The sequence below is a fragment of the Gadus macrocephalus genome, chromosome 6 (genome assembly GCF_031168955.1).
Source record: "Gadus macrocephalus chromosome 6, ASM3116895v1".
NCBI lineage: Eukaryota > Metazoa > Chordata > Actinopteri > Gadiformes > Gadidae > Gadus > Gadus macrocephalus.
In genome coordinates, this window is record NC_082387.1 from 21587232 (window position 1) to 21598768 (window position 11537).

General features: G+C 43.2%; 1 protein-coding gene across 2 annotated transcripts in view; it reads right to left on the bottom strand.

The window, feature by feature from the left end:
- LOC132460015 (transmembrane protein 132C) overlaps positions 1-889 on the bottom strand; it is a 31063-nt gene extending 30174 nt beyond the window's left edge. For both annotated transcript variants that reach the window (XM_060054977.1, XM_060054976.1), the window contains exon 1: positions 64-889. In XM_060054977.1, coding sequence (XP_059910960.1) covers positions 64-136 — 73 coding nt within the window. In that variant the 5' untranslated portion in view covers positions 137-889. The remainder of the gene's footprint in view (positions 1-63) is intronic.
- Positions 890-11537: the final 10648 nt, after the last annotated feature.

An 11537-nucleotide genomic window follows, 5' to 3' on the forward strand; every position in this document is an offset into this window, starting at 1 on the left:
TCACTTCATTTTGATTTCAATAAAAAATAGACAATCCGAAATAACAACGTTATTGTCACATACCTTGCGCGATAACGGCAATACATGTTGCAAATAAAATGTTTATGATCTTCCAGGTCGGACAGCAAAGACTCATTTTGGCACGTGGTTCAGTATCCTACAGTCAGGATCCCCTGTCCGGGGTTGCGTCTATAGGCAGGACGTCCCCTCTACCGGGTAGGTTCTAAAGGCAGGGTTCCCTCTCGCGGGTGGGTCTGAGTCACTGGCGTGTGGTTCAGTATCCTACAGGCTGGCCTCCTCTCCCGGGTTAGTCCCCTCTCCCGGGTCGGGTCTACAGGCAGCGCCCCCTCTCCCGGGTTGGATCACGGCAGCGCTCCCTTTCCCGGGTTGGGTCTACAGCCAGCTCTCCCTCTCCCGGGTTTGGTCTACACGCAGGTCCCCCTCTCCCGGGTCTGGGTCACTGGTGCGTGCTGGAAGTCCAGTCCTCCATGGCTGATCTGCTCTCAGCACTAAACGACACCTGTGTGAGTTCAACCTGCCGCTCGGTCCGCCCGGTCCTCACGAGCACAGACCATTGGTGTCAATCGATGGTTGGAGTATCAGATGCGTAAAAGTTGTGCGTAAAAGCGTTTTTGTAATACGATCGAGCGTTAATTGAAATATGGGGATCGCTCGCGACCAAGTTTGTGCGCAAAAAACTTATATTTTACGATGTAAATAACAAAAGCGTTCTGAAATGATTCCAAAATGTGAGCAAAAGCTACAGCGCGTACATCGCAGCCCCCGTGGTGCGGTGTTTTCAGACGTCAGCGAACGCCGTCGCCAGGTCCCCGCGGTGTCGAGCGACTGTCAGCAGATCACTGACTGGCTCCGGTGCGCAGTCCTCAGGGCGCTCAGCTCGTCAACTGTCACTCCGAATCCGGTCACCAAGCTGCGGGGATGACTTAACCCCGAGTCCCTTACACGAGCAACGGGCTCACTGGTCAACGATAGACTATAGTTCGTCTTTAATCATTGTTATTAACATGAAGTGTGTTTTTTTATTTAAAATAAATTAATATTAATGAATGTCTACTTTATGCATGTGACTGAATGTGATCAGCATCAGGTCCGTCCATGAGGTCGCTCATGGCTGCACCTCTGCGCCTCTGCAGTGATCATCCGAAGCAGTGTCAGATTACAAGGTTTAAACGAAGGCAGGTTTTCGGTAACAACTCGATCAGAGTAGGTCACTATCCGGCCCGTCGACGCAGAGAAGCAGGTATAGGTTCTGGTGCCCTCTGATTGTAATGACCAGCTTACGAGAAAGTACACTTTTAATTTCCATTAATAAAGCTACGTATAGGAGACATATTATAACACCAGGTGTGTGATTAGCCTTACAAGCCGTTTCGAAAATCTGCCCCATATGACATAGTGGGCGTGTCCACCTAGATCTGTGCTGGATAGACGAGTAACGTTTACTTCAGTCCACTGGGTAGGCTGGTAGACTGATCTATCCAGCACACATCTAGGTGGACATGCCCACTAGTGATGTAATATGGGGCAGATTTTCGAAACGGCTTGTAAGGCCAATCACAATCACACCTGGTGGTATAATATGTCTCCTTTAAACAATTATTTGTGCATGAAAATTGGGCATCCAAACCCTAACGGAGGCAGAACCACTTAATGGTTTTGTTGTTGTGCTGTATACGACCTTGGCAATATCGCCATTCAATGAAGACGACGAACTATGTCAATAACCATTAAAAAAAAAGCGATGGGAATAATAAAACATAATTACAACATTGATAACCCTGAAAGGCAATCTGAATAAAGAACAACTGAATCTAACAACCCCTGGGGACTGCTCGTCTGCCAAGAATGTTAAGCAATTTAAAATTAGTTAGGGACAAACTGATTGAAAATTCACTTGGATAACAAAAATATTTTTTTTACAGTAAGACAAATTCGATAGAAAGGTTAATAGGCTTCGAACCGCATATTAAATAGCAATTAAACAGATCCCTGTACTAAGGCACAACGTACACTTATCCCCTTACTGCACTAGATATCCCCTTCAATATTCAATGATTCATTGTAATAAAGTACAAATTTCTCAACCCTCCTTATAAAAGGGGATCAGGCAGCAGACTCTGTGACCAAACTTGACAGGATCAGGCGTCGGTAGGGTAGGAAGATGCCACCAGCTATCGCTACGAGCTACCATAAAGCTCTAACTCTGCAGCACGGTGATAAGAAACCCCAGCAGGATGTGTGTGTGTGTGTGTGTGTGTGTGTGTGTGTGTGTGTGTGTGTGTGTGTGTGTGTGTGTGTGTGTGTGTGTGTGTGTGTGTGTGTGTGTGTGTGTGTGTGTGTGTGTGTGTGTGTGTGTGTGTGTGTGTGTGTGTGTGTGTGTGTGTGTGTGTGTGTGTGTGTGCTTCCTAAGCACTCCTCCACAGGGTTGCCAGAGGGACATTCAGGTCCTTCCTACTTACCTGCTCCCCACACAGTGAGATGGGCTCCAAGGTAATACATAAATAAGGCTAGCAAATACTTTCCTTAATACTTTAAGACAGTATCAAAATGTCAAGTAGACTTGGAAGAACTTGTTGAGTAAAGTCATGTTGAGATTTTGCTTTCATGCAGGGGAGTCTGTGCACATGAACTCTCACCCACCCACCCACCCACACACACACACACACACACACACACACACACACACACACACACACACATACACACACACACACACACACACACACACACACACACACACACACACACACACACACACACACACACACACACACACACACACACACACACACACACACACACACACAGATGCACTCACATGAAGATAGATGATTCAATAATATCATAAATGCATGCTATTTGGTTATCCAAATTGCAAACTATCTTGCAATACCGTAAATGCCTACATGGGGGCCCTAGTAGGAATTGAATACCCTAACCCTGCCATACCAATTGATCTTAAGATACAGTGTGTGTTTGTGTCTTAAATTGACTGCCTGTCAGTGTACCGCCGTTTGATTGGACCATGTTAGCAGTCAGCCAGTAGGAGCAGGTGACTAGATTGTCCCGCTAACGAAGGCCATGCCTCTGTACAGGTGTACACAAGCTGGATGATGCTAACAATTTTGGACAACTGTTATATGAATTATCGATCTTTTGAAAAGACTCACTTTAAAGGGGTAATGTGTAGAATTTAGTGTCATCTAGCAGACTTGTCCGAATTTGCTTACAATATTCTTAAGTATGTTTTAATTTGTGCATAATCCATTCAAGCTAAGAAGTGTTGTGTTTTCTGTTCCCTCAGGATGAGCCCTTCGAGAGAGCTCGCTTTCATGAACACTTTATGAACATTTTTGTACAAGATGGCCCAGTAAAAGCAAACGTAAAGAGTGTCGATTACAATAGATCAGAAGTGTTTGACGGGAGCAGTCAGACCGACAGAGGAGAACTCTTCTTGGGAATCTGCAATATGAAGATGTAGACAAAGACGGATGTCACGCCTGTTACATGCTGAAGTGGGGAGAGTGACCATAAAGGGGTGATGGATGCGAGTGCCTCTAGAAAGGAAATGTGTTTTTCAGTGCTCGTCAGGCTTCTCCACTTGACAGATAGAGGTTGCTTCTGCCACTGAAATGTGTTTGCCCGCAAATGCTTCTCCTAATGTTCCTCCCTCCCTCATTTCCATTCCAAACACACTGACGCACGGTGCTCACATTTACATACGCTTGCAATGATATAGGAGTCTGGATATTGAATGTTGGGCATGTATGTCGGTAGGGTGATTTGTATGCTCTGCTGAATACAATATATCTTGTGCTGCTAATTGAGGTGTCAGGCAGGCTGCTGCTGTACACGTACTGCACTGATGTTATTATGCACAGTGTGGAACACAACACTATGGCTCAAAGAGACTAACTTGATGCAGTCGTATCGATGAGGTGAATGCTATTGATGCCTTTTAGCGTCCCCGAAGAGATATGAACCTTGGTGTGGAAGACCTTGAGCACTCCTCAGCTATTTCTGTCCGTTCGGGTTATGTCCATTTAGGAGAACTAGCCTCCGTTCTGATTATTACATTTACATTGACATTTAGGGCATTTAGCAGACGCTTTTATCCAAAGCGACTTACAATAAGTACATTTGTCATAAGAAGTGCATCAATATATCGCTGTCGGTACCGAAAGGATGTTCATAGAACCAAGTGCAAGTATCACGATCGCTAGGTCAATCAATTCCCCGTGTTACAGCCATGATAGCAGTTGCTACACAGTTAAGTACTATAATACAATACAATACGATTATTCTATGTGGTATGTACATGTGCAATTGTATGTGAACTATGTGAGCGCCTCTACAAGATGGGGAACGCTCCAGTGCTACATTGCCACTCGCAGGTTTGGTTTGGAAAGGAGTATGCCATATGATTCATATTTAGGTAGGAAAAGTAAAAGGAAAAATACCCTTACAACGTATAGTTGATACTGAATCAACTCTGCATTACGTTTTAATATTTTCTTTATGTTACGCTTACATTTTGTCATTTGGCAGACTTTAAGGTTTCCTTTATGTTATGCTTACATTCAGTCATTTGGCAGCCTCTTTTATCCAAAGCCACTTCAAAAGAGATGCTGAGACAAACAAAGCACACCATCAACATTTGAGAGGCGAACAAAAATATTCAAAGTCCTGCCTGACCTAGTTGAAGAAACAACACACACTGGACAGAGGGCTGAGGTAGCAACAGAAACAGAAGGTGAGTCCAGTTCTTCTTTATTGTTAATCAAGTGGCGGTGCATAAGGGTCCCATCACACAGCTTTACCTCCCCTCCAAAACCATCAGTCCTTCCACCCTTTCAACCCTCTCCAACTGTTTGACTGACATCAAGACCTGGATGCAAAACAGCTTTCTCAAACTCAACTCCAACAAATCCGAAATCCTCATCATTGGTCCTGACACCCTCACTCACTCCACTCAGAACTTCACCCTTAACATTGACGGCTCCACCATCACCCCCTCCACCAAAATCCGTAACCTTGGAGTTATCCTGGACCCCACTCTCTCCTTCCTCCCCCATGTTAACAATATAACCAAAACCGCCCTTTTCAACCTCCGAAACATCGCCCGCCTCCGCCCCAACCTGTCAACTACCAAGTTACAAACATGTTCTAAAGTTGTGTTGTTTGCGACCGATCCGTGTTCATCCGCTAATCCATTATAATAAATGTGCATGTGTGTTGTGTTTCTTTTTGGTACTAATGCAGTCAGCACCGCTGTCCCCGGTGTCATAATCTGATGTAAACAAAAGTAGGCCATGGGTGGCAGCTCTCCCCGGTGGAGCAGCAGGCAGCTGAGGGACAGTTCAACCTAATCTCCACGGTAATGTAATGTGGGACTTCTCCCCCTGCCGTCCCTCGTGTGTAATCCTCCATTCGTCGTTTTGATTCCTCCCTTTTTAAGTCTGGGGACATGACAGGAGCTGTCATCTTCGTCCCATCGCCGGGACCTGTTAATCCCTGGAGTAATCCAACTGACACACACACACACACACACACACACACACACACACACACACACACACACACACACACAAACACATAAACACACAAATATACACACACACACACAATTGTGATACACAGACCTGTTTACAATGTGATGTCAAAATGTGACTAGGCATTAAAAGCTTCTCATACTTGCTTTCCAGAAGTATTTAGTATGTTATTTTAAAGAAAAATTGAAATGATTACATAATTATAAAGTTTCTTTCTGATTTTGACAGATGATTTGAAGAAATACATATTGTTGAATTTCAGAGGTTGTGGTTGATTAAAGGGCAGCATCTGACCTAGGGTGTAGGGGTTCCCTTTGTCAACATGGGCGTGACCTGAGAGTGACCTGGGGCCTCCACATGCTTGGAGGGCCTCTGATTAACAGCTGACAGAGGGAAAGGCTTCTGGCACAGCCTCCAACCCCGCTTACTAAGTCTGGTCAACTTTATTCATAAAGCACATTTCATACACAAGGCAGACTCAATGTGCTTCACGTATGAAAAACACGGCATACAATAAAATAAAATAGGATTTCAAAGGGTGCACACTCGAAATTAAAAGTGTAACATTAAAGATACATGAAAACAGGATTGAAAAGAAAGCATGAAGACATTTGAATAACAATTGAAATGTCATGATAGTTTAGCAGAAAGCAAAGGCTGGCATAAATGTTTTTAAGCTTGATTTAAGGGTCAGGGTTGGAGCAAGTCTCAGATCTTGAGGAAGTTTATTCCAGCTATGTGTTTCATAGCAGCTGAATCCTGCTTTCCCATGTTTTCTTTTGACTCTGGGAACCATAAGCTGACCTGTCCCAATTGATCTCAAAGGTCTAAAGGGTTCATGAGAAGCATTACAGCGATACACTTTGGCCCTTAACCAATTAGGGATTTATAGGTGAGCATAAGTATTCTGAAATCAATCATCAGGCATATCAGCCAATGCAGGGATTTTGAAATGTTGTAATGTGTTCAGATTTGTTGGTCTTTTTCAGGACTTCAGCAGCTGCCTTCTGAACCAGCTGTAGCTGCCTAATAGCTGTTTTTGTAAGGCCTGCAACGAGACCATTAAAATAATCTAACCTACTAAATAATGATTGCATTGGCAAGTCTTTCTAAGTCATGTTTTGACATGAGACCTCTTAGTCTTGTTAATTTCTTCAGGAGATAGTAGGCCGATGTTATCGCTGAATTTCTGTTGCTGTTGAAAATTAGATCTGAGTCCATAATAACACCAAGACTTCTGGGTGGGTTTTTTGTCTTTAAGGAGAGGGACTCAAGGGGCAGGCAAACTTTCAGTCTACCATCTTTGGCACCTCAATAAGATTTTTAGGCCTGGCCCATCATGTCCTTGACCTATAGAATGATAGTCAGTTGGTAATGGGGCTATGTAGTGTCTTCCGAATAACAATGGTAAGCAATGTTGCTATATTGGATAATTAGGCCTAGTGGGAGCATGTAGAGGTTGAATAAAGATGGTCCTAAGAATGAACCTTCAGGGACTCCACAAGTCCCGTTTTTTCAGTTCAGATACAGTTACCAATGGAGACAAAATAGTTCCTGTCTTTTATATATGACTTGAACCAGTTTAAGACTGTGCCGGAAAACCCAACCCAATTTTCCAATCTGTTCACAATTTTTGAGCATAGCATCAATATGGACATTTTGCGTCTTTGTTAAGACGAATATCAATTAGCATTTTAATAGGAGACTGGATGCTATGAAGGGGTTTAAATTCTAACTGGAAGTTTTCATAGCAACTAGTAGAGGCCAATACATCATTAAGGTGCTGGAGAACAACTCCCTCTAGGATTTTATTCATGAAGGGTAGAGTTGATGTTGTTCTGTAGTTGTTAATTATAGCAGCATCCAGGCTTTTCTTTTCTTTTTTAAAAGGGGGTTTAATAACTGTTATCTTCAAGGCTTTTGGAAAGTTGCCTGATTGGATTGAACTGTTAACTACTGTATTTGCAGTATATCTTGGGCCAGGTATTCAAGGACGTTGTGATAGAAGCTGATGGGAAAGCATCGAGGCAACAGGGGGATGGTTCTAGTTGTTCCACTGTTTCCCCAAGAGTTTTAGACTAGGGCATTAAAATCATGTCATCATTGTCAAATTACCTCTTAAAAAATTTGGTGGTGATCTAACATTCTGGTTTGAAATGGAAATATTGATGGCTTGTCTAGTAACTTCAATTTAGTCCATGAAAAAAGACACAAACTCATTGCATAATGGGTGGAGAGCAGTCCAGGGGGGATATTTGGGGGGCGTTTGCAAGAAGCACAACAGTATAAGGAGTAATGTTTGTGCATTATATGTGTTACTGTTAACGATATGGAGGAAGAAGAATTCTCTAGCACTTTTCAAGGCTAAATTGTAGGCATGGAAGCTCTGTCACGATGAACTTGAAGTTTTGTTTCCGCCAGTTGCGTTAAGCCTTACGCCCCGTGCCCACTACCTCCGTCCGTTGACTGATCCCCATTGACTTTGACTGGGGACGGACGCGCAATGCATTGTGGATCCGTCCGTTCCGTTGGAGCCTTCGGCTCCGTCAAGAAGTTGAAAAATGTTCAACTTTTTCGGCAGCGACGGATCCGTCATCCAATCAGATCACGTATGCAAATTTAAGCACTGTGACGCGACTCGGGCTCTGACGATACTGGAAAGCGGGAAATCGGGTAATCTTGCCTCGCAACAAGCAGGAAGAAGCGGGAAGAACCCGGCGAAGCGATTTGATTGGCTGACGGATGCCTCTGCAAAGACTACTCCCCCATTAGTCAGCCACGCCTTCCCACGTCTGTTGACTGACGGTGCAGTGGGCATGTAGGGTTACGCTACATGCCCGAGTCGCGTCACAGTGCTTAAATTTGCATACGTGATCTGATTGGATGACGGATCCGTCGCTGCCGAAAAAGTTGGACATTTTTCAACTGCTTGACGGAGCCGAAGTTCAAGTTATGTCCCCGATTATGAGTTGCCCCTTTCACGTATTGAGACAGTTCAAATGTGTCCAGAGTAGCAAAGGGTTATTTTGCAATAATTGGAATCCTCAGTATGAATATTAAAGTGTCCAGTGACAACTAAACAGTTAAATTCAGTGAAAATATACAATGGATAGTAGTTCTGTAAAGCAATCAAAAAGTCATTCTGAATATTTTGGTGGTCTGAAAATATCCTTAAATAAAACAGATATTTTTCCAGATCTACAAACATCCATAAAGTCAAAGTCATGAGGTACTGTCTCAATCAAAAGCTGCTGCTTTGTTCTCACCATGTCAAACAAATCAAGTTCTGGAGTCGTAAGATGTGAAGTTCCACCTCCGATCTCAAACGTTGTTGTGGTCTATCCTCGAGATGTCGGACTCCCGAACAGCACTTCAGTAAAACAGCCCTCCTCTAGAACCTAACATCGGAAACGTCAAACACGCAACAATTTATTTGGACACTTCAGTGTGTTGGTTGCATCCCAATCAGTAAATTGATTTTATGTCATGTCTTGTTGTGTCTAAGTTACCTCAATCTAGTTGTCTGAGTCTATACTGCTTACAAAAAAAAAAGGATTCTTCGGGGACTTGGTATTGGCCTTATCATTTAGGACTGAGTATCTGTATTGACAGTGGAAAGAGGTTGTCTTTGCTGCCCTTAAAGAAAGCATATTTTTGGATAAGGGCCGGAACAGTGACGATGGCCTCAGGTTAAATCAATACCGGGTGATAGATGATATTATCAGGGCTAAACAGAGGCCTGTTGGATAGAACCTGTTAAACAGTTAGTGTGATCTACCTGTGAATCATGGCAATGGAGCCCTGCGATTTCAAACTTGTTTCCCCGTTGAGAGCTGAGCCAATGTGGTGAAGTTTGCATCCTAATTGTGCTTACTTGAGGCTGATCAGCTGACAATTAGCTGTGAAATATTGTGACAGTAACGACATCACACACAATAACGAGGCCCACCAAATGAGACGTTTGTTTCTTTTAAAATCTCATTAGGGACCATAAAAAGGGGATTACACATTTTAACGGCAATTCTCAAACTACTATTTCCAACAGAGAGATGCATAGTTTGCCTGAAAGAATCCACTGAGTTTATTTAGGCTCTGATTAATCCTTTCTTATTTCTCAGGAAGAAAAATACATTTCCTTTATCGGTGGGTAGACAGCAATTTCAAGGAGGAATCACTTGATTGCAAAAAACAACAAAGCAAAGCAGCCAATGTTTGTCAGCAAACACTCCACTCAGACCAGCCCATTTGTTTATTTTTGGTTATTGAATATAAATGCCGCAAATGAGCTGCAAATTGTACGGATGAGGAATCTCAACTGTTTTTAACTGCAGAGCTTGAAACATCACTGCAAAAACGAATCCTATCAACAAAGACATGGCTAAGTTTTGTGTGACCCCGTGGGTAATCTGATGAGTGAAACATGGCAAGGTTGCCTCAGAGAGGGGTCAACCGAGTGCAGCAGCGGATCAACCCAAAAGTCAACAACGTTAATGAATAGACGCTTGTGTCGGCGCCAGCCTATAATCTGACAAGTTAACCAAAGGCTAAAGATGACAAACTCAGTTCAGCAGTGACCCAGCCTATGGGAGAGATAGACGTATTGCAAGATGATATAAATGATTTTGCTTTGAAAGTAAACCACTGAAGACTTGGGAAGGTGTTGGGAAAGGATGCAAGGGGTCAGACTAAATCACCCGATTGGTAGAAAACGAGGGTCATGGGTTTGTGCTTTGGTAGAATCAGATAGTCAAGGATGACAGGGGCTGGTGGCGGGTGGTGTTCAATAAAACATGAGAGCAATCTTCCCAGCGGGGGGAAAAAGTAGCTTGCGGTTCAACTCGGAGCAGACCATACAGATTTCCCCTGTGAGCCAAAAGCATTGCAGCTTCTCATTCACCACGGCGGGCAATCCACGCAGCCATCAAATTGACAGCCATCGACTGAAATAGTGCTGGAAATTGGACAAACTGTATCAAACGGTATCTGACCTCTGGAATGCTTATCTCGGTGAGAGGGAAAAGGTATGGAAGGGGATATGATAGTGTCTCTTTGCCGCGCTTGTCTCTCTGCCTCATTAACCCTCGATAATGGATAAGCTATCCTGAATCACAGCCCATTCTATCAGCGGAGCTCCCTCCATGCGCGAGAATGAAAAGGTTACCCAGGGAGAGTTGCACAAGACAAATTAAAAAATATATATTATTATATATGTATACAAATATATATATGTGTTTTATTTGTGTATATGTACATATATCAAGGCTTATTTATTAAATTATATTGCGTCATATAAATTCTATGTCCAATATATCTATAATATAATGACAGTTTATGTCCAGTGAGCAGGCATTAAGAAGCAGGCATTAAGACTGGACTGCCCCAGGACATGAATCGAGGAGACTGTTGTTTTGGAGATGGTTGATCAACTCTCACTCCTGCGCAATGGGCGACACATTGAGACAGAGGATGAGTCACAGCGAGAGATTAGTACATAAACAAACAACCCCATACATCATGCTGACTCATCCATGCCAAATAGACAATCTGGGATCCAGAATCACTCACAGCCACTGGGCTCCTTATTCTCTGTTTTTAGAGGAATGACGTGCCTATAAGGTCAGGAGAATCACTTAGGACACCTCGGGCCTGAATGACATGATCATTTAGAGAAACCCTTCTTTAGGCCTTAATGTAAAATATTTTGGTCTATGCGTTATTTTTAGACCAACACGATTCAAGCTCATCAGTTACAGTTATGAATAGCTTATTGTACATATAGAGTGGTCAACACTGCCCATTTGCAGCTTCATGGTTTGAAGTTAAGTCAGACATTACAAACATGGCCTCTTTAGCATTTCTGCCCAAATCAAGACAGACCGAAGGTTTACCTTGTTCAATCATCAAAACCAGAAGGCGTGGCTTATTTACAATTACGCCCATTTCCAATATAAACGGAGTTCTTAA